The sequence below is a fragment of the Misgurnus anguillicaudatus genome, chromosome 22, assembly GCF_027580225.2.
Source record: "Misgurnus anguillicaudatus chromosome 22, ASM2758022v2, whole genome shotgun sequence".
NCBI lineage: Eukaryota > Metazoa > Chordata > Actinopteri > Cypriniformes > Cobitidae > Misgurnus > Misgurnus anguillicaudatus.
Window position 1 is genome coordinate 27,332,237 of NC_073358.2, and position 25,723 is coordinate 27,357,959.

Genomic DNA, 25,723 nt, shown 5'->3' on the forward strand with positions numbered 1-25,723 from the left:
AACGTTTTAATTTATACATGGATACAATTTCAATGTCTTTCAATAAGAAAGCTATTTAATCTATTAGAATTTGTCACATATTTAATATTCTACGTTAATATGCTTGCGATGCCCCCATTCTTTTTCCTTTCATTTATTTTTTCCTTTATTCTTAGAATCTTAATGTGATCTCCATTTAAATCCATGTCCTTTCATGATGGTCTCTTATGTATGATATCTTGTTAATTATTGACCCACACTTTGTTTTGTTATTTGTTTCGTTTATTTGTTGTTGTATCTTATATTTGTTAATAAACACAATAATTAATTTGTCCGTTTCTACTTCATGTTTAATAATTTATTTATTTAACATTAATTCATTTAATCAATGTTTATTGACACCTGTAAAAAATGTCAAAGATTCGCTAGTTACGCAAACGCAAGGAAATTGCAATGGACAGCCAACAGATGTCGCAAATGCCACACTTTAAGGGATGCACTAGCGCATGAGACTTGCCAATGACCGTAGAGAAGGGGATTCCGCATTTAATAATTAAAAAAATGGAAGTCTATGTAAAGCATAATCGCATTCGTTTTGTAATAACAAATATAATTATTTCAAAAACAATTTCTCTTTCCAGTGACCGTAGCCCAATTCACAAATAGACAATTTAAAGAATAAGCAAAAACTGGCATTAAACCTAGACGATGCTGAAATCTTATTCAGATAATTCTCAAAACAACACCACTGAAACCAATCCCGTATTTGCGGTGTTAACACCATGTACATAAACTAATAATAATAATAATAGGTTTATCAATTTTATTGAAACAGGCACGGAGGGGAGGGGGGCATCAGAGTGTGCGGGGTAGAGCTGTACAGTAAACAATTCTGGTACGCTTGCAATGATATACACCAGAACTGTATGCTATAGTGCAGACGTCGCATGCCGCATGTGCACGCCTGTCAGTGGAACCTCAGTGCACACCACATCCATACAAGCTGGACCAGGAGGAAAACAAGCTGCGCTTATTCTGCCTCTCCTCGAGGGAGTGTAATTGCATGATGGGAGAGAAAGGAGCTGCTGCTATTATGAACGAATATAAAACACACCACTGATATTCGGTAGGCATTGGTGGGAAAAACAAGCAACGCGCGCAGCAATGGAGAACCAGGCGGCGATGGAGCCGCAGAGCTACGAGGACGTTCGGAAAAGCGGTTATCTCCGCAAGCAGAAATCTATGCACCGGCGCTTTTTCGTTCTCCGGGCTGCCTCGGAGCAGGGCCCAGCAAGACTTGAATATTACGAAAACGAGAAGAAATTCCGCAGCAAGTCACCGGTCCCAAAGAAAGCGGTTAACCTGGACTCTTGTTTCAACATCAACAAACGGGCAGATTCAAAGAACAAGCACATGATAGTGCTGTATACCCGCGGGGAGAGCTTTGCCATAGCCGCGGACACCGAGGAGGTCCAAAACGAATGGTACCAGGCCATGCTGGATCTACAATGTAACTGTAAGTCAAATTTGGGTAAATGTACTAAATGTGCGTTAAATAAATCTGTCATACACATACATGCTGCAGCATAGACATTTGTGGTTGTGGTTGCTTATCCTGCCCATCAACGAGCGTGTTGATGGGAGCCCCCTTGCCTTGAGGTGATCAATATTTGCAAACGTCGAGTCAACCGCACGTTCTACCCCACCCGTCTGTTTAATATAGCCACCACCACACCTGGAAATGTGGATGCACAATGTATTTAAAGGGCACAGTTAGTTACTATGCATGATTGGTAAGGCGTTCAATACTATTTTTTGATATAATTATATTTATTTGTACTGTTTATAGCGACCCTTTGATAGCACTGATTTTTTGTAGCCTACTCGTGTCACTCTACAGAACTACTATCATGCGTAGAGAGTGGCGCATTGTGCAGCGGACGCTGCTGCAGCGCTTACGACTGTTTTTGTTTTTCTACACATTTGTGCGTGTAACCTACATTTATGTCATAGCTATAGCGCTACTGCAAGAGAGGGGAGCAGCATCAGCACTAGCATCAGCATCAGCAGCAGCGCGCTTATTAAAATACGGGTCTTCTCTCGCTCCATATTCCTTATGTTTTGGTTGAACGTGATTCCCCACCCCACCGGCCACCGCTGAATGAACCGATCATCGGGTTGAAGAGCAGGCCAGCCGATGTGATGTTATAGAGACGTTAGTTGCCGAGCAAGCGTTTCTATAACTAGTTATATTCGCCATTTGTATCCTTAGGCTCCTAGAATAGATTCAATTGGCCGAAGTGTTTTGTATCCAGCTACAGGGTCTCCCTCTCCTTAAAATACAAGGTCTGTACAAATTGGTCATATGGGTTGTATGACTAACATTGTTCATTAACACATAAAGTGGCTTATCTCACATCATTTGAAATATGTCTTTATTAATAGCATATGAAATATGTAAAATGTTCTCCTAATATAAATAAACACTGTATAGATAACTGAAATAACTGTTTACTCCATCTGGAAAGTTTATCTACAACCAGCAAGATACGGGTTTCTTTATATTAAAAGGGATTGTTTACCCAAAATGTAAATTCTGTCATCATATACCCACACCCATGGTTTTAAACCAATTTGATTGTTCATCCGTATACCATCAATAGACAAATGAAAGTAGCCTAGGATGATTGCCTTGCTTTTTCTCATACAACTAAAGTGTTTTTTAATGACAGAAAAACACTAAATTAGTGCAAAATAACACAGTAGTCATATTTTTTTAGAAGTGGTGAGAAGTAATTTTATAGCTTTGTGTTAATAACATATTTTAATTTAGTTATTAGTAGCTCTTACTAATATCTCTCAATTTAAAAAACAAAATGTAATTTTGGGTGCATCATGATGAGACACAGAAGAACCAATTGATATCAGACATGTCCATGCATCCATTCTCTAAACCCATCTGTCCTACCCAGGTGAAAAAGTACACTTCCAAAGTGTATTTACAGTACTCTATTTTTGCGCACTAATTTTGTACTTTATATACCACAATACTTCTTTAGTATTTCTAAAGATAATCTTAAGAACATCCAAGTGTACTTATCTGTGTTAGAGACACTGTGAATATGAACTAAAATGTGCTAAAATGTATAAAAAAATTTATTTAGGTACCCCTTGTAGTAAAAAGATGAGTTCAAGTTTAAAGAGCAAGTATGGTCCGATTCACGATTTTACATTTCCTTTGGTGTGTAAGTGTGTATTAGTACATGTTACCGATATGCTTGTATTATATATGCTTGTATTAATATTTTAGCTTTTTTGTAACCTATGGTATACTGTATGACAGATAGATGGATAGATGGTCATTTTATTAATTTCCCAACAGTTGTATGGCTGTATGTTTTAGGTTTTATGATTTTATGTTTAATGTAGCTAGTATTATGGCAGTATGTATATTAATTGTTGTGTGATTTAATATGTTCCTTTTTTTAGCCACCATGTGCATATAACATCTTGCCAAATGGACTACAGTTGAAAATTAGCCTGTTGGCTAACACTGGCACATTTACAGAAATGTTTATTAATGTGCACTGTCCTTAAATAAATAAATGAAATGAAATGAAATATGCAAAAGTTACATACCCCAAAGTAAACTATGATGCAAGTTATTATCACCAACGTAAATCTCTTTTCTTGGACTACAACAAACACACGGATTGTAGGCAACAGTTTACTTTCTGCGCCTATTGACGTGGACACGCCGGTCATTATATAGTCATTGACTTCCATTCTGAAGCAGTCAAGAGACGCTTCTAAACGAGTCAAAAAGTCAAGACACGACCCATTGTCAAAATTTCAGTGTCCATCAATGTAGTTCATCCAAAACAAACCAGAAATGAGACTCAAAGTGTTAAATACCGGAATTATCCTTTAAGAAGATCTTTTAGTATATTAAGTACAAAATGTGTGCATGAAAATCAAGCAATTTAAGTACATTATGGAAGTGTACTACTTTTTTACCTGGGTATGCAGGGTCATGAACTACCTGTCACACTATAGGAAAATAAAGACAGACAGACAGACAGATAGATAGATAGATAAAATCTCATGTAAAAAAAGGTAAATGTTAAGTCTATCTGTATATGTCGGTATATGTTTATTTTTTCGTTATTTTACTTTGTTATTTAATTGCATACATATTTTTATTTTATCTGTAGGTAAAACTCCTGATGACTGTGGCAGTGGAGGAGATGGTGGACTTCCTTCCCCAGGCCCTGCCTTTAAAGAGGTCTGGCAGGTTAAAGTCTGGCCCAAAGGTTTGGGCCAGGCCAGAAATCTGGTTGGAATCTACCGACTTTGTTTGACAGACAAAACCGTCAATTTTGTCAAACTAAACTCTGATGTTGCTGCTGTGGTCCTCCAACTAATGAATGTGCGACGCTGTGGCCACTCAGAGAACTTCTTTTTCATTGAAGTGGGTCGTTCTGCAATGACAGGACCTGGAGAATTCTGGATGCAAGTTGAGGATTCAGTGGTGGCACAGAACATGCATGAGACCCTACTTGAGGCCATGAAAGCTCTAAGTGAAGAGTTCCGTCAACGAAGCAAATCCCAGACTGTTGGCGTTACTTGTGGAGGAGGAACTGCCTCTAACCCTATTAGTGTACCATCTAGGCGACACCACCCAAATCTGCCACCCTCCCAGGTTGGTTTCTCCAGACGTGCTAGAACAGAAACCCCTGGAGTCGCTCATAGCACCAACACATCCCCAATTCCACGGCATGGATTCTCAAGATCACGGACAGCCAGTATTGGGGCTCGAACAGAAGATGGAGGGGGCAGAGCAACAGCACTCAGCACAAGCCCAAGTCTCAATGGGTCATCATGCTCAACTACACCTACCCTGCGACCTAAACCCACACGAGCACCCACTCCGGCTAAAATAACTCTCAGCCTTGCTCGGTACACACCTAACCCTGCACCTTCTCCAGCCCCTAGCCTTTCATCTAGCTCTGGGCATGGATCAGAGTGTGGGTTGGGTGGAGCTGCCTTTGGGACTGTCCCAATCTGCACCTATGCTCGAATTCCCCAAAGAGTGTCCATGTCAGGATCTCCCAGTGATTATGGTTCTTCTGATGAATATGGCTCCAGCCCTGGTGAACACACACTGCTAGCTGCAGGGCTTTCTGCTGCTCTTGTTGAAGGTGGAGCTAATTATATCCTGATGGGACACAGAGAAGGTTCTCACAAACGTGCTCATGGACGCAGAATTCTTCGTCGGTCTTCTGCTCGTGAGTGTGAGGCTGAGCGCAGGCTGCTCAGCAAGCGTGCTTCCTTACCCCCTGCCTCTGCCCAGGAGCGCTTAGTTCTACGCCGTAGAGAGGAGGAAGAGGAGGATGAAGTGGAGTATGCAGTGATGTCACGCAGTGCAAGTAGAGAATCTTTCACATCACGCCGAGGCTCAGGGGGTTCAGCTACAACATCTTTAGTGCAGGACACTTCAGCAAATAAAGGTGTTAGCACTAAAGGGGGCCCTGAAGACACAATTGAAAGTGGCTACATGTCTATGTTACCAGGTGTTACGGCTCCTCCTGCTTCATTGTCGTTATCAGTTTCTGGTTCAGAAGCAGCATCAAAGGGTGGCGATGAATACATGGCCATGACCCCCAACAATAGTGTTTCACCCCCTCAGCACATCCAACAGCCAGTCAATGAGGGATATATGATGATGTCTCCAAACAGTAGTTGTTCACCTGATTTACATGGCCTTAGTGGATGCATTTGGGGGAGCAGAGGGAGCATGGAGAGTCGGGCAGGCAGTGACTATATGAACATGTCACCTATAAGTGCCAGATCAGCTTGCAGTACACCTCCATCACACCCAGAGCAGCAACCACTGCAGCCAAAGATGGTCTATTCTTATTTTTCTCTGCCACGTTCATACAAACATACTGCCCTTTCTACCCATTTTGAGGATAATCTAGACAGGGCTTGTATTGGTAGAGGTGAAGCTGGAAGAAAGATTGCACGTAGTGGTTACCATTGCGAAGGGGACACATCTGTGGGCTCAGGTGTCGGTGGTCAGCTCTCTCTGTCCTCATCCTCTTTCTCATCTAGTTCAGCTAGCAGTGAAAGCCTTGAAGATAGGTCATTATCTCTGTCTGTAGCAAATAGGTCTGGCACAGGACACAGGGTGGGTGGACTTCACCCCAAGGTCTCTACCCAACAGCATTACCAGCAGAGATGTGGACCAGGTGTCCACAAACAGGGTCATTTACAGCAGAGGAAGGACAAGTCCTCAAGCTTCGTCATGGATATGTCCAAAGCCAACACGCTGCCAAGAGTCAGGGAGACATTGCAGCCAACTACATCCCAGAATCCTGGAGAGTATGTAAGCATTACTTATCAGGGTGAGCAAGGAGGCCATAACACTGGGAGGAGTACAGATAAACCAGGGAACTCCATGGCACAAGGACATCGAAGAGCTTTTCACCGACCACAGTCATGTCATGGTGCAACTGCCAACCTTCCACGGAGCTTCTCAGCACCCCTTGCCACCTCCATCTCTTTATCCTCGGAATATGTGAACATGGACATAGGTAACTCACATTCTTCACACACTCCCTTGTCCTCTTTCAAACCTGCCCCCAAAGTCAGAGAGGAGCTCACAAGAGCTCCTCAGATGGAGCAAAAAGTGGAAATAGGACTCAGGAAGAGCAGCGCTACCACATCTGTAGATGTTGCTGCTGTTTCTTTTACAGACTATACTGAGATGAAATTTGGATTAGGGGCAGATACAACATTAAAGTCCCCAAAACCTGGTCAAACACCTCAACCAACCTCCATGGAACAGGAACATAACATGAATTTCTCTTCACCCAAAGCTTTTTCAAACGTGGATCAGGGTGCTCGAGTAGTCAGGGCAGAATCATCAGCAAGAAGGCGGCACCGCTCAGAAACATTTATGGTGCCTCCAACTCATCCCCTGTCTCCCTCTGCTTCCCCTTGTCCTTTTCCTGAAACATCCCATGGTGCTCCACCACGACAGCAAGGATTAGAGAGTAACCTCTGGGCCACTGGTCAGCCAACTTCCCCACAGTGTGCCAGCCCTGGAGCAGCAGCTCTACCCACTGCCCAGAGTTCACCCTTATGCTTGGAGCAAGGCCTAAACTACATTGATTTGGACTTAGTCAGTAGGGAGAACTCTCAAACCAGTGGAGATGGACCCTCTGGCCCTCACTCATTTTTCTCTCCTGTAGTAGGAGGAGGGTTGACTGGGGGATTGGGTGGGGCAGGAGGAAACACCACCTCCGGCATCAACACATATGCCAGCATTGATTTCATCAAGTCAGAAGAAATGAGAGTCCATCAGAACAGCAGGAAGGATAGTAAAGGTAAATGCATTGTACATTACAAAACCTGATTCACAGTTTTGCTCCTGCCATTTAACTTCATATAGGAGCTTTATGCATTGCTATTTATTTTTATTTATCACTCACAGCTTATATATCCATGTAGAAAATGACGAACCTAAGTCTGCTGTACTGTGGCTCATAATTTTTCAAAGAAATTGAATTTGCAAAAGAATTTGCAAAGTCTCCCTTATGCAATCCCAGATACATATGACATGTGATGTATATTGGTCCCTGCATGTTTTGTGATAAAACACGGATAATATGATAACTTGTGACAAGTCATGCAACAATCAATGAGATGCAATGTTATCTACATGCTGCAATATTTTAACTTTCCGCACTTATCTCCATGTTGCCATGGATACGCGACTTATCAACTGCGAAATAAGCTCAAATCTCAACGTTTTCTCTCACAAACGTAGCGTTTTGCTTGGGAAAGCATAAATTAACCCACTGGAGTCATTTGGATTACTTTATGATGAATGTATGTGCTTTTTTTCGCCATGTTGACCTCCATATACAGTAAGATAACATGACAGCTTTTTAATAATCTTTTTTTGTCTGTGTTCAACTGAAGAAAGGAAGTCATATACAGTAAATTATGTGATAATCTTTGTTATTTGGGGGCTTATCTTTTGTTATAAAACAATAATAAATATTGTAAGAGGACTAGTTCTCTATTTATACAGCTCAGTGTCCGGTTTCATAAGTGTACTAGGGATATAGATAAAGAATCAACTCCTGTATTGAAGACGGATCATTAAGGCTGTTGGGTTTGTTTTATGGTAGAGATTGTGAGTACTGGCATGCGTTTGTATCTGTGATGTATGTGGATAGGGAATATAGCATATTTGTGGCCTCTCTATGTGTTTATAAGGGATACCTCTAAGCAGCCCTGTATCCACATGTATATTTAACTCACTGCGATTGAAGATAATTATGGCTATTTAACTTCAGTCTTGCTGAAAATGTTCCTAAATGAGGCTTCGCTGCTACTCATCTCTTGCCGGCTTTCTCTTTATTTCTCATATTTAGTTTCTCATCTTGACCTTCTATATCTAATTCTCTTTGGTTTATTTCCTAAAGAGAGACTCTCAGTCAAACTCTCAGAGATAATATTAGTCAAACAACTATTTTGATTCATTTTGTTTAGGCTAGAAATTGATAATAAAGAGTGATTTTCATATGTAGTTCACTAAACATCCAGTAGCATGCTAGTGAGCAAACAGCTGATGCATATAGTGTCTGGTCTTTGTTGGATAAGTTGCTTATTTTGCTCCTGGTTATGGCAAGATTCAGTTCAGTGTTCTTCAACACGTTCATGTTTGAAATAATGTTAAAGGGGACATTTCACAATAATTTTTTAAGATGTCAAATAAATCTTTGGTGTCCCTAGAGTACATATGGGAAGTTTTAGCTCAAAATAGCATATCGATTATTTATGGCGCTTTTTCATTGCATAGTACTCCACGGTTTGGTTTGGTTTGGGTCGGGTCAGCTTACTTTTGGGGGCTTTTCCATTGCTTTCGTTACGTAGTACCCAATACTTTTTTAGTACCACCTCGGTTGGGGTTCCAAGCGATCCGAGCTGATAACAAACGTGACGCGAAAACACAGAAGATCACTGATTGGTCTGAGAAAATCGTCACTACAGCGTCATCGCTATAATGTAGATTAGCTTTACCTGTGCTAGCTTGCGCTGTCTCGAGGAAACATGTTGTCATCTGTGCTCTGCTCCCAAACTCCCTTTTAGCGATGAAAAACATCCACAGGTTGAAAATCAGGAACACCATAAAAGTTTTTTTCCAAACTTGCAGTTTGTGGCGGAACATTCGCAACGAGCACGTCAACATATGCTTAAATGCAACTTCAATGAGGCTCGGCGGAGCGCCGTCGACTGACGCCGCGGTGTTTGAACAGAAACTGTCATGTGAGACAGAGGTAGGGATAAACGCGATGTGCAAACATCTATTTGTGGTGGCCAATTTTAATTTTGTGGCAGACTGAGAAATAAATAAATGTATGGGAATGTACAAGGATGCTCTCACTTGTAAGATGTCACAGCAGTATGCAGCGCAAATATAATGACACGCCTATAATCCCTCTGGGAAGTGATATCAAACTCGATGGAAAAGCTAACCACGCCAAAGTGAGGTGAGCTGACCCGACCCAAACTAAACTAAACCAAACCGTGGGGTACTATGCAATGGAAAAGCGCCATTATTTAGCATGTTGAAATTGCCACTTTGTAGGTGCGAGCAAAAATGTGCAGTTTTGGGTGTGTCCTTTAAAATGCAAACAAGCTAATGAAATGCAAACACTGATCACAATGATGGTGGTTTGTTGAAATTAAAACTGAGAGGCTGTTAACACTTGGCATTATCATGCGTTTTCATCGATCGGATCACAAGTGGATGACGTTAATGCCAGGTGTAAACAGTGTTCAAAACGTTTTGAGCTTGTCCACTTTCTACCACTTTCAACCACATTCAGAGGTAGTCGAAAACCCTTTCGATCGGATTGCTTTTGTAGTGTAAACGCACTTGAATGTGTTCGAACAGCCACACGCGAACGTCTTCTCTCCGCCCCTTTTATCTAATATGAGGTAATGAGCACAATGTTTTACGTCTTTTGCGCGAACACACAGTGAACAGCGCTATTTTTGGCCTTTAATTGATAAAACTAAAGCTGTTGATCTCCGCAGTTTCATTTCGCATGCGTGTGAAAGTTGCACGATCCTATTTCATCAATTGCACTGATAATTCAGAGAAAGCTCTAACATATACATGTACAAAACATTGTGCAGCATGTTTACTTACTACACAAGCAGCGGACTCCGACATAATATTAGTTCGTGTCCATATAAACTCATCATTACTCCCGCTTGCTTTTAAATGAGAGCGGAGAGACTCGCCCACCGAGACTCCCCCACCCCATCGACTGACCACCCCCATCAGAGTATTCAGAACAGAAGCGGTCGAAAGTGGACAAAAGAGACGGATTTAAATACCAGGTGTAAACGTGATGTGTCTCTCTCGTCCACTTGTAATCCGAACACATCTTAATACCAAGTGTAAACAGCCCCTTAATTGTGCTGTCAATTTTTTTCTCGCTCTCTTGGCACTAAATGGCAGTGCTGTGGTTTGATAGTGCACATTAAGAGGCGGTATAAATATAATAAGATCCCCTTCTGACATCACAAGGGGAGCCAAATTTCAATGCCCTAATGGTTTACCTAAACTAAGTTACTAAGTTTTTCCACATTTATAGGTTGATAGAAGCACCGGGGACCCAATTATAGCACTTAAACATGGAAAAAGTCAGATTTTCATGGTATGTCCCCTTTAATTCAGAGTGCGGCTGATCTACTTTTCTTTTTGAAGTTGCCATGTGTAAGATTTTCTAGCATAGTATGCAGTGAAGTAATTTAAAGATAGATTTTCTTGAAAAGTACAAACACTGCTGCTCTGCAGTACCATATGTCCAACATTGCTCTCAACAGCTATGTGAGTTTGGGCTGGGATTGTCTGTTTTTCCGAACAATAGTAGAGGGGAATGTTTGTGGCACAAAACTTACACACTGCAGCTTGAATGAATTTTTTTATAAAAATGTAAGCAGGGCCTTGCCATTACAATAGTATGTTGTTGTGAGTGGTTGTTAGGGCGTTGCTATGCAGTGTTTTGGGGTGTTCTGAGTGTTTTTTACCACGTTAAAACCGAGGGGCAATCTTCCGATCTCTCTGGTGAAGCCAATACAGAAGTGACTTAAACTGCAATTCATCGACTGGCCGCTTGAGGCTGGCTCCAAAAGGGAGTCAATTCCCATAGACCATGTTAAAAATGCCCAACTTTACAGTAGAAAATAAAATGTTTACAGCCTGGTACAAAAAGTGTTTTTAGCTAATTTTGCCCTTAATGACAACTGTGAGGGGGGTGAATTTTTTTGTAACTCATCCGTTTAAATTATATTAAACCTTAAAGTTCTGCATAATTAAGGGCGTGGCCACTTGAGTGAGGGGTGAACTGCCACTCCTGTCACTAGAATCGAGCTTGGCTGGTGTGGTTTCAGCAACCAGACACCTCAGCTTCACCCATGTCGGTTTTCCGCAAGTGATTCGCGATGACGTGCGGCCAAGATGGCGACGGCAGGCAACGCCTACTTTAAGCTTTAAAACGATCTTCACAAACCAATGGGTGACGTCACGGACACTACGTCCATATTTTTTTACGGTCTATGGTTTTAACGTGGGTGCCTTAGCAATCCCAAATAATAATTGAAAATATCTCATTTTATGTAACTTGCATAACTCTCATTAAAAGAACAAAAATTTGGCCTCCTCCAAAAGAAATGTTAAGGTACAATTTAGTTATGTGCTATGTTTGAAACGCATCCAGAAAACCAGCTTTTTAACTGCTTACCAGTAGAAGGGAAAGAGAGCATGCTGATGAAAAAAAAATGGGCTGGAAATTGTATAGGACAAACAGCTTGAAAGACACAGAAATGATTTAAGTGCTTGAAAGATAGATGACACCACAGCAAAAAAAGTAGAGTAAGAGTATTTGGCCTATGAAAGACAGTAAAGTTGAGAATAGATGGAGAAAGAAAGATAGATTTAAAGAGACAGACAAAGAATTAGAAGTCAATGCAGGTATTGTGTGATTCAAGTGACGCTCTGAAGGCTTTACCTCATAAAAACCCAGTCACCCGAGCGGTGCTAAGGAGGGAATCTGCTCCGACCGAGAGCTGTCTAGACGAACAGGTTGCTGTGGGTCATAGAAGCTGTAATCTAGCCGACCCATCAGCAGGCCAAATGAGAAAACATTCCTTTATAGTGGAGCTGAAAGACAGGTCTTTACTCACATCAACATTAATGTGTGGCTGTGTATATGAGGAGCACAGATGCAAAAGCCGTTAAACACCACCTCCATCAAAAATGAGATAATAATGATATTAACTGAATGCTCTTGGCACGTATTATACTTTCGCTTCAAATCCGGGGGCCATGGCATGAAAATCTGACTTTTTTCATGTTTAAGTGCTATGATTGGGTCCCCAGTGCTTCTATCAACCTAGAAAATGTGAAAAAGATCAACCCAGTAACTTAGTCTTGGTAAACCATTCTCTACAAGCACATGAAAAAATAGGTCATTGAAATTTGGCTCTCCTTATGATGTCATAAGGAGCCCTTATTATAATAATACCACCCCTTAATCTGCACTATCCAACCACCGCACTGCCATTTAGTGCAGAGAAAAGCACAATTGAGTTTTAATTGCAACAAACCACCATCATCGTGATCAGTGTTTGAATTTCATCAGCTCATTTGCATTTTAAAGAACACACATTTTTGCACACACCTACAAAGTGCCAATTTTAACATGCTACAATAAATTATTTATATGGTATTTTGAGCTTAAACTTCACATATGTGCTCTAGGGACACCAAAGATTTATTTGACATTTTAAAAAATCTTGTGCCATTGCCCCTTTAATATGGTTTTGTTGGCAGATGCACTTAGAGAGTTTTGCATCTGAGCTCTTCATATGTGTTTTGTGTATGCGCTCAAGATTGCTGTGATTTCTTACATAACCCAGCTGTGGTTTTATATCAAATAAAATTGGGGAAACTATAATCAAATTCATCCCAGTGTAACCCTATAGTGTAACAGACTTCATGGGATTCAGGATTGGATTTGTTTAGAATAGTCCACTTCTTACGTTTTGATTTGTATGCATAATTTGTCCAAGTCTCCCTTCGTAAGGTGCTTTCATGTGCTGATCCTACGTTGTTTTTTGTGTTTGTTTGTTTGTTGGTTTGTTTTTTGTTTATATTTATTAACTGCATTAGAAAGTCTTTGTAGTCTACATCTGACCAGAACTTTATTGGACCTTGTGAAGCAAAATCTACTTAATAAGAGAACAATTGCAATTTCATTGTATTACACAGAAATTCAAAGCCCTCTTTTTTAAAACAACAAAATACATCATTGCATTCTCAATCAAAAAGTGAATTGTAACTGGGATGGCAAGCTCCAAATATTGTTTTAAAAAGCATGTGGAAAAGACTAACATCTATTATTTACTAAAACTATTGCGTTTTACCCTATGCAAACACGGGAAAGTTTTTGTTTGCATACAAAGCAAGCAAATAAATCTGTTTCTCACACAAAGCTTTCATATTGATTTAAAAGATTTGAAATATATAGCACAATTATATAGCACACATAGCCTATTTTTTGACAACCACAGTTGCACTCAACATGGAAAATAGTTTTATAAAAAGCTGCTTTTAGTATTTTGATTATGTTACAGTATGTTAGTAATATATTACATGTATGTTCCAATAAGTGATTATAATTTTGTTTCATTAGTAGTAGGTTTTTTATAACATTTTTATATTTTAGTTTAGTACTGTATACACTGCAATGACCATCCTGTTTCTCCATCTGTTATACTGTATATAAGTACATAGTATAATGACTCTATAATGCGCTTTGTACTTGTTTTTAAATGCACTTTTAATATATCGCTGCGTCCGAAAACTCAAGGCAGTGACTAGTTGCCTCGCTGCCTCATGAGAAAATGACTTCGGAGGCATGAAGGCAGCTCAGACAAGACTTTCGGACACACTTCAAAGGCAGGGTGTTTGAAATTTAAACAGAGAGCGTTTTTGTGAAAACTTATCACATATTTGAAAACTACAATACAAATTTCTCGCGAGAAATGCAATTAAAAGGTGTAAAAAGTGAAAATCTACCTTTATTTACACTAAATTGGTGGTCCAGCTGCGTCCTTGGCCGCCATTTTATTTTTTCGAACTCGACAGGGCTCGACCAATCACATTCCTAATGTATGTCCACGCATAGGTATCTCAGGAGACAGGAAGTAAACCAAACATTGAATTCGGACATGCCTTGATGCCTTCCTGCCTTGGAAAGCTGCCTCAGAAGGCAGCAATTTAGAGTTTTCGGACGCAGCCTATGAAGAGTTCAGATGCAAAACCCTGATAGGTGGTCTGGCATGATTTCTTGTTAATTGGCATTTTTTTTATCAGACTGTATACTGTCTAAAAACGGTATTTCTAAATAGCCTGAGGTCAGGAGTAAGCGGATTTGACGTGAAAGTATTTGATGAACGCATAATACGTATCGAGAGCATTCGGTTAAAATCATTATCTCATTCTTGACCTTTCGAAAGTTATATTGTAATGTTTTAAAGCTTGGTTTCTTTCACGCCTAGAGGTTTCTATGACAGAAAACATCTTGGATCACTTATGCTTTTGTAGTTTTAAGTGAAAAGGTTTGATGCTTATTTTTGGACTTTCGATATTTCCTACGTCAAAGGAAGACTCATTCGTTTGGTTTCCTTAGTGATACTAATGAGAGTGTTGTTCCTTTTTTCCCCCCTGCTTGTCTGTCTTTGTCCCTCGGACTCCCTGTCAGCCAAATATTCACTTCCAATCCTCTCCATGTCGATAGCAATATGACACACACACAAACTCATTAAGGTTGAGATTAGCACAGGTCTAAAATCCAGAGTGACAGTCAAGGGCCTTGTTACCATCTGCTCCTGTAGCTTTAGTCACTACTTGCGTGTTTAAAAATAATTTTTCGCAGTATAAATATTACATTTTTATAGATCTTTTAAAATATTTATGTTAGAGGTGCAATATTTAATGTAGGTCATGTATTGAGCACCCTCAGTTCTGCATTTAGAATGGGCCTGTTCTATACCTTATCCAAACACACCTGAACCTGCTAATCAAGGGCTGCGTCCAGCACCTATGCACCCGACTTGCTATCCAGCTAGTCAGAGCTTCTACAATCCTCTTTCAAAACCCAACCAGATAAAGGCAACTCAGGAGACATGATGTGACGTAAATATTGAATATGAATGGGCCTTGATGCCTTGTGAAAACCTTCAATACCCGGGGATGTCTTTATTTATAAAAACAATATAAAACTAAATGTCATTTTGCATAATAGTGCATCTGTAATAAAGGGTATGCACGTGATGTCACCTTCGGCGAAAGTGCGGTTACGCCCACTGAGTGGCAAAAACAGAGTGGCAGAATTTGTGTACAGTGTGAAATCAGCAGAAACAAGGGGAAAACGCGTCTAAAATGGGAAAAAGCTGTTGTGCGATAGACTATACTAACAGATTTAACAAGAACTCGAAGCTATTGTTTTACAGACTGCCAAAAAACACCAAAAGGAGAAGTAAATAGATCGTTCATGACAACGTCCACAGACTGGGTGGGCTGACAAGTTACTAGGGTCACTATCAAGCAGAGGCTTTACTTTTTACTTAAAAGTATTTTTCAAGTATTTGTATTTTATCCGTGTTTTTCTTTGGAAAACACATTCCAAAGCATATTATCATCATTTTTACTCCATTACATTTCATAAATGCAAGTTTTTGTTTAATATTTAAGTACATTAACATACTTTTACTCAAGTAAAATTACACAATTTAAATGTAATTAGGTATTAAATACATTTTAATATGCAATATGATTCTTTGCTTTGGAATGTAGTGAATAAAATTTTTCCCAATACAAACACCCTAATAAGGCAGTTCAGCTCTGCTATCAAATCCAACTAAATTCAATTTAAGCTGATAATAGTCAGTTTTACTGGCATTTTCACAGCAGCTGCTATGAAAACCAGCCATTTTGTTGAATGTTTGTCACTCATGTCAATGCATACCCTCTATATTATAACATTGCACTTATTGCATATTTTCCATGTACGACAATTAACTCATTCCCCGCCAGCCATTTTTTTTTTAAAGTTGCCAGCATTTTTTGTGATTTTCACAAAAGTTTCATAAAATGCCTTCCAGGAAAATCTTCTTAAAATATATAAACATACAAATCAAATGAAAGAACAGACCCTCTGCTTTTAAACAAACAATAAACTTCAATTCAATTCAATTTTATTTATATAGCGCTTTTTACAAGTGTTAATTGTTGCAAAGCAGCTTTACATGAGAAGATGTAGAGGAGAACACAGAAAATCAATAGATAATATAAGAAGTAGAGATAGCGGCTAAGGTTAAACCATACAAGTGAGCATATTAATAATGTAACGTATACAGTAAAGTGCTAAGTTAAGCCAAAGTTGGCTGACTCTCCCTGGGACGAAAAACCCCCCTAGGAAAAAACCCAATAGGAAAAACTCCTAGAAGGACAAAAACCCTTGGGAGGAATTAATATATACAGGAACTGGGTAAACAAACAAACTAACTAACAAAACGGGATTGAAAAAAGTTTCATCCTATCTCTATTTTATCTTTGCTTATAAAATTTTAAATATGGGTATTTTTTTATTTAAAAATATTTTTTATCAAAAAGCTGAAATAATTGCATTTTTGTGAAAGAATTTTGTTACAGATCAGATTCAGAATGATTATCAAAAAATACACAGAGTTTAAAATTTGGGAATAACGTTTTCGCTTCAGTTTTTTTCATAAATTGGGTAAGTGGATAATCGCGGGAAAGAGTTAAAATAGTAAAACGAGGAAGGGCAGAAAGAACTGTGATACTGTTTGGACTGCTTTGCAGGTAATTTGTGAAAATAAATAGGACCCAACAATAGGTTAAAACATCCCATTCCCAACATAGGTTAAATTACAACCCAATGGGCTCGGCTTGTCCCTTTTTTAACCAACGATGGGTTGAAAAAAATCAAATAATTTTTTTAGAGTGTATGCAAAAGCAGTAATAATTTAGTTTACTGTATAACTACACATTTCTGCATCCCACATTATATTAATATATTCTAAATTAATACTAGAGCAGTTTTTAAATTAAAGCAAAAGTTGTGTTTTTTCTTGTAGCATGAAGAAACCTCATTTGGGTGATGCAGACGTTACTAATATTGTAATAAACCCAAATTTGGGTGAAAAAACTAGACCTGTGCTTGCTTATGCTGCTTGCGAAAGCAAAGTTTTTAGCTTTCAAAACATGCCCAAAGTATTTAGACTCATTAGACAATTATTGTTAGGTGTGCTCCAGCCAGGTGTGAACTTAACTGTGCAACGACGGTAAGGTCTGAGCAGGACTGTATGCTTTTTGTCTAACTGGCACCACAGTTTTTACACCCAGACCATCTGTTGAGAGGAACAAATCTTTATGCTGCCAGTTGTATCAGGATTGTTGCCCATCATCAGTTTTGTCTGTGACCATACTGTTGTAAAATCCACTAAAACCTTATTTTTGTTCAAATTTCAATTCACCAAATATTAAACTTGAGCTTAGAACTATTATACAGCAGATCAGGAGCTTGTCCATCTCATATATCAATCAAAATACTAGGTTTTATAACCCCAACTCCATCTTCATTTCTATTTATTTGTATAAAATGGATCTTGTGTTGAGCTTTTTATCAAAGACACCATGCTAAATAAGTTTACCTTCCTCCTAGTGAACAGCTTTATAAACACATGAACTTGTGAATTCCTGTGTGAAATATTAAAATCTTCATTCCAGTGTAAAGCCAGACATGGATATACATATATTTATGTGTTTGTGTGTATTTGTGACTTTGAAAGAGAGAATATGGATGTGTGTGAGTGGGTAGGTGCTTGTCTGCAGAGAGATTATGGTTAACTCAAGTGGGTGTACGGAGAGCAGTGCCAATTGATCTGTCTGCTGTTAACAAACCATCCACACACATAGTGTTACACACACACACACACACACACACACACACACACACACACACACACACACACACACACACACACACACACATACACGCACATATAAATATATGTACACACTTCGAGCAGGAGTGGGATATTGTTAGATGGATATTGTAAAAAAAGAGAAATAATTTATAATGTGTGCGTTTAGATATTTTCAGGATGTGAGAGAGGCAGATACAGTAAGGTAAATCTGGCATAAATCATTGGTGCAAATGCTTTGTATTTACACCACTTAGTTGTGGCATCTTGGCAGTGTAAAAACACTAGGGGCCCTATTTTAACGATCTAACCGCATTGTCTAAAATGCACACCTCACGGTCTAAATGCGTGTGTCCGATGCAACTTTAGCTAATTTAACGACGGGAAAAATGGTTTGTGCGCCAAGCACACGGTCGAAAAGGGTTGGTCCTATTCTGCTAATGAGTAATGGGTGTGTTTTGGGCGTAACGTGCAATAAACCAATGAGAGTCTTATATCTCATCCCCTTTAAATGCCAGTTGCGCTGGCGCTATGTCTAATCCATATTTAGACGGACTTTGTCAACTAAAAGTGGAGGAAGAAGACCACCAGGTTAAGATTAATGTTAAAAAAGTGTTGTATTCATTTTTTGAAATTAATTTTTTTGGATTACAACCTTTAAAAGCCTTTTTCTTTCAGTCATTGAAGTACAAATAGCAGGCTTTTAATTGCTGAAAATGTATTGATATCCTACATAATCATTGTAATCTCATAAAATAATTTGCAAATATGCAAGAAAAGGTTTGTAGTCTAAAAATACAAACAAGAGATAAAGAATTTTCAAACGTGCGGAGAGCCGAAGCGTTTCAGCACTCGAACAGCGTCATGGGATTTTTATAAAGCATTACTTAAAATGTTTCTCATCTCACCATATTCACAGGTACAGAGACATCATATACAATAAATCCGTGGGGTAGCATTTGAAAAACATTTAAAAATAGATGCATTTGTTTAAAGCAAAGCATTTATTTACTTACCAGGCTACAGGTGAAGCAACTCTTTACGAATTCTTAACATCTTATAAATGTTCCTCATTTATGTCCAAGAGACTCAATAATAATCTTTTACATTTTAATCCTTTAATCTTTCATATTTAAAACCGTTTTTGTGCTGCTGCGCATCCATTTATGTAGTAAGCAAACCCGCGTTGTCGTCCCGTTTATAGGCGCATATTACTACTGCGCTCTTTAAATAACAAAAAACATATTGCGCCGTTGACTTTAGACTTTAGACCAGGTTTTTGTTGGTCAATGGCGTAGTCTATTTTAGTTGCCTCAAAATAGCAACGCACCAACAATGCGCCTGAACACACCTCGTTTTCAGACCAGAACGCCCAGCAGGGGCGATAATTTTGGCGCAAATGCATTTTCTATTTAAACAACGTGGCGCTAAATGTGAAAATGATCATTGCGCCAGGTTGAAACTAGCAAAAGACACTTGCGTCGCGCATTGCGCTGCATTGCGCCGGGTGTATGATAGAGCCCTTGGTCTAACAAATCTAACCAAAATATAATTGTCTCATACCGCAGTCAGCCGCTGCACACACATACACAAATTCAAAGACCTAATTTCTCGCACAGCAATGCCACATTTTGCCTGGCAAGGTCTCTTACGCTGATCTATACAACCTTATCTATCACAATTTTCCTTTCATACACCTCCCAAAACACAAACACTGATCCAAACACATTCTCCTTTTCTCTCCAACAGCACACACACACACACACACACACACACACACACACACACACACACACACACACACACATATCTCCCTTGATGTCTTTTTGTCTGTTTCATTCTTTCTCTGTCTTTGTCACTTTCTCCTTCTCTCTTCAGTAATTGTGGTATTCAGGCCAAATGATAAATGCTCCCTCATTTGTAAGTTGCTTTGGATGAAAGCATCTGCTAAATGAATAAATGTAAATGTAGGTATTGGTCTTGTAGAAGACAGAGCCACTAATTTGGGATGGAGAGTTCGACAAAGATATTTGTGATTCTTAGTTATCCATGCCTTTACCTTAAATATTTAATCTGTTGAGGACTGTTGGTGCATCAGTTTCACTTCAGTTCACATCAGATGTGTAATCTTAACTTCTGCAATTAACATAATGGTCTTATGTTAAATGGCAAGAACATCAGCATCAGTCCAAAATTGAAATAAGCAGCAGTAGCCATTTGCATGCATTTATGTTTATGCATTCGACAGATGCTTTTATCTGAAGCACAGTGCATTCATGGTATACATTTTACCTGGGATCACCTTTTGCACTGCTAATGCAATGATCTACCAGCTAAGCCACTGGAACATCACAAGGTGTTTAGTTTTAAAGGTTTGGTTACAATGTTGCAAGCATGTAACCGCATAGGGCAACCAAATCCCAAATCCTATATTAAAACCTTATATTTTAAATTGTTACAGAACTAAAAACAAATAAATTTTTTTCAGGGACAAATGGCACAGTTTCCTGAGAATGACCCTGGTATTACTATGCACAGACAGAGTGGAGTCATTGTTGGGTGAAATATTTGCAGTGTTTGTGAGCATACTCACACTTTCACACATGGTGGAATGTCTACAGTGTGCTCACTGTGTGTGAGGTGCTTCTGACCGGAGCGTAGGCTGTTCTCATGCTGCTATGTCTTTGACTATGACCATGTCTGGTCCTTTTAGTGCATTTAGACACTGCGTGTGTGTCACATGTAATATGACAGCAGGTTTGTGTAAATGCACACGCAGCAATACTGGCAGTCAAAAGGACAAAAATAGAAAACTTAAACATGCCAGTGAATAAAAACGCAGTAAAGGAAACGGGTCTAGACAGATACACAGAGATCCCTTGAGACCTGTTTTAATAGAGAAATAACACAGAAAATCTCGTAAATGGTCCGTATTATTGCAGCCTATTAAGTTTTTTGCTGTGTATATGTGTTTCACTCTTTGAATGTGTGCTTAATATCTGAATCTTCTCATGCTGTCTACTGTCTGTAGACTAAACTGAAATGGTTTGGTGCCTTTGTGACTATGTTATCCTCTGGTATGTTGCTTGTTATAACATTGACTGAGAGTGCGACTGTAGGAAATTGTAAGCAATATGCTGTCAGTGGTGACCTCCGATGTGTCCTCCAACGTAATTTTTTCACTAATAGATTATATACTTTTATGATTGTTGCCTTGAGTTTTTTACCAGTTGTGTCATCAGCACAAAATACACCCAAGATTTTTGGTGCAAAATAATCCTTTGAAATGTGATAAACTTTAATTTCATGTTTGACAATTGAGATGAAATGGGACTAGCCTATGATAAACTATTCAACTGTTAGACTTGTTAGCACTCTTGGTTACTGAACCTGTCCACTTCAGATAAGCATTTGTGTTGGATGTATTAACCTAGGCATAGATGAATAGTAAGGGTTCTGTTGTACATGGTAATGACATATCGTGAGCCTCAAATAACTATTGTTTCCTCTTATGTCTTATGTAAACCTTGTGCATGCAAAAGACTGCTTGAAAACAGGCCAATCTTAACATAACACCAACTGTGACGTTACATTTGCGACATACGCCCCAACATTAAATTACACATAAATTAATTACAATGTTTTACAATGCTAAAGTTATGTTTTGCAGGTCCGTACTGAAAAAACACAAACTTCACTCTGAAACATCCATTTTCAAATCTCTGAATAATTGATTATTTCTCAAATTCTGTATCTTCGTTTGATACAGGCTCAAACATAAGATCTGTTTACACACACACACAGAGCTACTTAAATGAGCTGCTATGAGAAATAGCCAATCAGAGCTGAGCTCAACATTATTATTCATGACCCTTCAAATAAACAAATCCTAGAGTTGTAAATAGAAATGCGATCTCTGTAGACAGCCCAGGCTCCACAAACTTCAATATAAACACAGTGGCCAAACCTAGCACCACGAAACAAAACAAAGTGTTCCAGCCAATAAACGACAAAAAGGATTTAGGGGTGGGGGTTGGGCGCGTTCATGAAAGCACGGAAGGGAGGGGAGGAGTTAGCTACGCTTCGTCTGTTTGAAAACAATTCAAACATCAACAAAAACTGACGTCTCGCAGATTCGCTTAGAGCGCCTTTAATTAAGCCACATACCTTCAATGTACACTCAGCTAAAGGATTATTAGGAACACCTGTTCAATTTTTCATTAATTCACATGGCAGTTCCGTCAATGCATTTAGGGGTGTGGTCCTGGTCAAGACAATCTCCTGAACTCCAAACTAAATGTCAGCATGGGAAAGAAAGGTGATTTAAGCTATTTTGAGCGTGGCATGGTTGTTGGTGCCAGACGGGCACAATCTGCTCAGTTACTGAGATTTTTATGCACAACCATTTCTAGGGTTTACAAAGAATGGTGTGAAAAGGGAAAAACATCCAGTATGTGGCAGTCCTGTGGGCCACAAAATGCCTTGTTGATGCTAGAGGTCAGAGGAGAATGGGCCGACTGATTCAAGCTGATAGAAGAGCAACTTTGACTGAAATAACCACTTGTTACAATCGAGGTATGCAGCAAAGCATTTGTGAAGCCACAACACACAAACTTGAGGCGGATGGGCTACAACAGCAGAAGACCCCACCGGGTAACACTCATCTACACTACAAATAGAAAAAAGAGGCTACAATTTGCACAAGCTCACCAAAATTGGACAGTTGAAGACTGGAAAAATGTTGCCTGGTCTGATGAGTCTCGATTTCTGTTGAGACATTCAGATGGTAGAGTCAGAATTTGGCGTAAACAGAATGAGAACATGGATCCATCATGCCTTGTTACCACTGTGCAGGCTGGTGGTGGTGGTATTATGGTGTGGGGGATGTTTTCTTGGCACACTTAAGGCCCCTTAGTGCCAATTGGGCATCGTTTAAATGCCAAGGCCTACCTGTGCTTTGTTTCTGACCATGTCCATCCCTTTATGATCACCATGTACCCATCCTCTGAATGCTACTTCCAGCAGGATAATGCTCACAAAGCTCGAATCATTTTAAATTGGTTTCTTGAATGAGTTCACTGTACTAAAATGGCCCCCACAGTCACCAGATCTTAACCCAATAGAGCATCTTTACTCCATCAATTGCAAGGTGCTATCCTATCAATATGCGCCAACATTTTTAAAGAATGCTTTCAGCACCTTGTTGAATCAATGCCACGCGAAAGGGGGTCAAACACAGTATAATTATGGTGTTCCTAATAATCCTTTAGGTGAGTGTAGATATCAGAGAACAATGTAACATATCAATGGATTCTTTGGCACCTTTAAATGATTTAATGACATGCTTTAACACTGATTTATCATCGCAGTCATTTTAGCCCCAGTTTAAAGATGAACCCAGGACCAGGTCAAAGATTAAATGTGTCTATAGACATTGTACACTTTACATGAAGTGGTTGGTTGTTGTTATGTGTCCTCAATGAGTAGCAATTTTGCCCACTTATAGTTAACAATAATTGTGTTTTTCTAAAAGATGCCTAACCAAGAATTCCTGTCTGTCTTTTTTCAGATTGTTAACGTGTTCCTGTATTCAAAGATATGATGGAGAACCAGTCAGCACCTGTCCTTTCTGCGTGAGTGTTTGTGTGCACCTGATGTGAACTGAAAAATTGTGCGATTGCCCAAATCCCTCAGCAGAGACATAACTGCCCTTGCCTCATAATAACACATAGTCTCATTTGTTTTCATTGGTCCAATCGAAATAACATGTAACGTGTGCCAAAAGACTATTGGTCATTTCCGCTAGAGAACACCGAGACAGACGCGTCCTTCAGCCAGACACGAAGGGCCACTGCAACTCTGACTGCCAACCTGGAGCCAATGATATTCATTTTTCATCCACCACAATCTTTAAAGTATTGTAAGACAGATGTTAAATAGTATAATAATGAATAAAACTATATTTAGCAGACATCAATATTATTTTACAAAATCTATCTATCTACATGAATATGTTTTTAACAAAGTGCCTCATTTTTGATTGTAGCCATTTTTACACAGGTCTTAATGTGCTCAGTAGACGAAAAATGCTTCATATTCTTTGTTTTGCTTTGCTCATTCTTTTGTGTTCCCGTGTGTTGTGTATCCCGAACAAGTTGAGAGGCAAGTGTTAAAGAAAGCGAGAATAAGAGATGATAAGGATAAAGAGCTTTAATTTGGTATAGTTTGCTTAATCACATTGCCTTACTGTGTTATAGTGTCTGTGTGTGTGTGTGTGTGTGTGTGTGAGCGTGCGTGCGCGCGTGCATGTGTGTGCGCGTGCGTGCGTGCATGTGTGTGCACGTTTCAGCCGTGGTGTGCCTCATTTCATTAAAAGATAGCTGGACATAAACGCATTCAAAAACTCAAAAATAAATGCATACATTGTTATCTGATTAAACACTATTGGTAAATACACATATTCATTGCATATACAGATACACACATATTTATATAAAAATACATTCACTGTTAATCTGAGCATGGGGGCATCAGATGGCTGGAGCACAAAATCTGTCAAAATTCTGATCGCTCTCTTCAATTGAATTAAAATTCAGTGTCAGTGTGTGTAAGAGAGAGATTGAGAGAGAGAAAATACTATAAGAATTGTCTTTATATAGCCAGGGTAGTAAAACATTTTATTGTAGCATAATGCGATCCCCACTATACTTCAGTCTCGACACAACACACACACATTAAAATTTTAAATGTGCCTAACATCAAATGCAATTATAGTTTGGATATCAGCAGACTGACCTACAGTCTACTCTATAAATTAAACACAAACACACACCTCGCCAGATAGCTGATATCTGTCATCAGATTTCTCTCTGCATGACCTGTTGATGTTATTACACCTCTGCTGGGTTATATGCAAAGATACTCACATAGTCAACTCGACCCGTAATAATGAATGTGCTTTTAGCGTCCGCTTCTTTCATGTTAACATTCATTTTTGTCTGTTTAAAGGTAAGAGTAACAAGGGAACAGGGTCTTTAAATGCCGTCTAGACAGTGGTGCCTCTTTTGAAACATTGCTAAAAGCATAGCACCGGTCGTATTAATAATTTAAAAATATATATTTTCAAGCACTTGTTTTGACTATTATTAACTTTGATGGCTTCTGCAGTTTTTTATTAATCCAGTTGTTTAACTTATATTGTGTAAAAAGATCCTGTTTTAGTGCCAAAATCATAAATCACACACTATCCTCACTCATGCACTGAACAACATGAGTGATCTCATAAAGCAAAACATTTCTGCTTTTTTAATAACAGATTTTTAGTGACAGATATTTTTCTCTTTTGCCTGCACAATCTGCGTATTTTCTATCACTTATATGCTAATGTAAAGTCATATTTCACATAGTGAAACAGCTGCCTTCAGTTAAAAGGAATCTACATTATGAAGCCTTATAGTGCTTATATGAATGCCTTTTCTATCATGTAAAAATAAGAGCCTCTTCTATGTTATGCATATTATATACATGCTACTTAATATGTAATACAGGTGACATGCAGTTGTTTTTTGCATTTATTACAGGTGAAATTTGCTTACACGGTGTTAATAGTTATTATTCACATAACTTTGGCTATACAATGATT

At 39.0% G+C, this 25,723-nt stretch overlaps 1 protein-coding gene across 1 annotated transcript; it reads left to right on the top strand.

Annotated features, from left to right (window-relative positions):
• The first annotated feature begins 813 nt into the window (after window positions 1-813).
• On the top strand, window positions 814-24,304 carry LOC129440433 (insulin receptor substrate 1). The gene is made up of 3 exons (XM_055199798.2): window positions 814-1,495; window positions 4,194-7,370; window positions 23,651-24,304. Exons 1-3 carry the CDS (start codon window positions 1,144-1,146, stop codon window positions 23,656-23,658), a joined length of 3,537 nt encoding a protein of 1,178 aa, XP_055055773.2. The 5' UTR covers window positions 814-1,143; the 3' UTR covers window positions 23,659-24,304.
• The last annotated feature ends 1,419 nt before the right edge of the window (window positions 24,305-25,723 follow it).

Coding starts and splice junctions, on each gene's coding strand:
- LOC129440433 (XM_055199798.2), top strand. CDS start 1,144: ATGGAGAACCAGGCGGCGATGGAGCCGCAGAGCTACGAGGACGTTCGG. Junction 1,496..4,193: donor GCTGGATCTACAATGTAACT/GTAAGTCAAATT, acceptor TTTTATCTGTAG/GTAAAACTCCTGATGACTGT.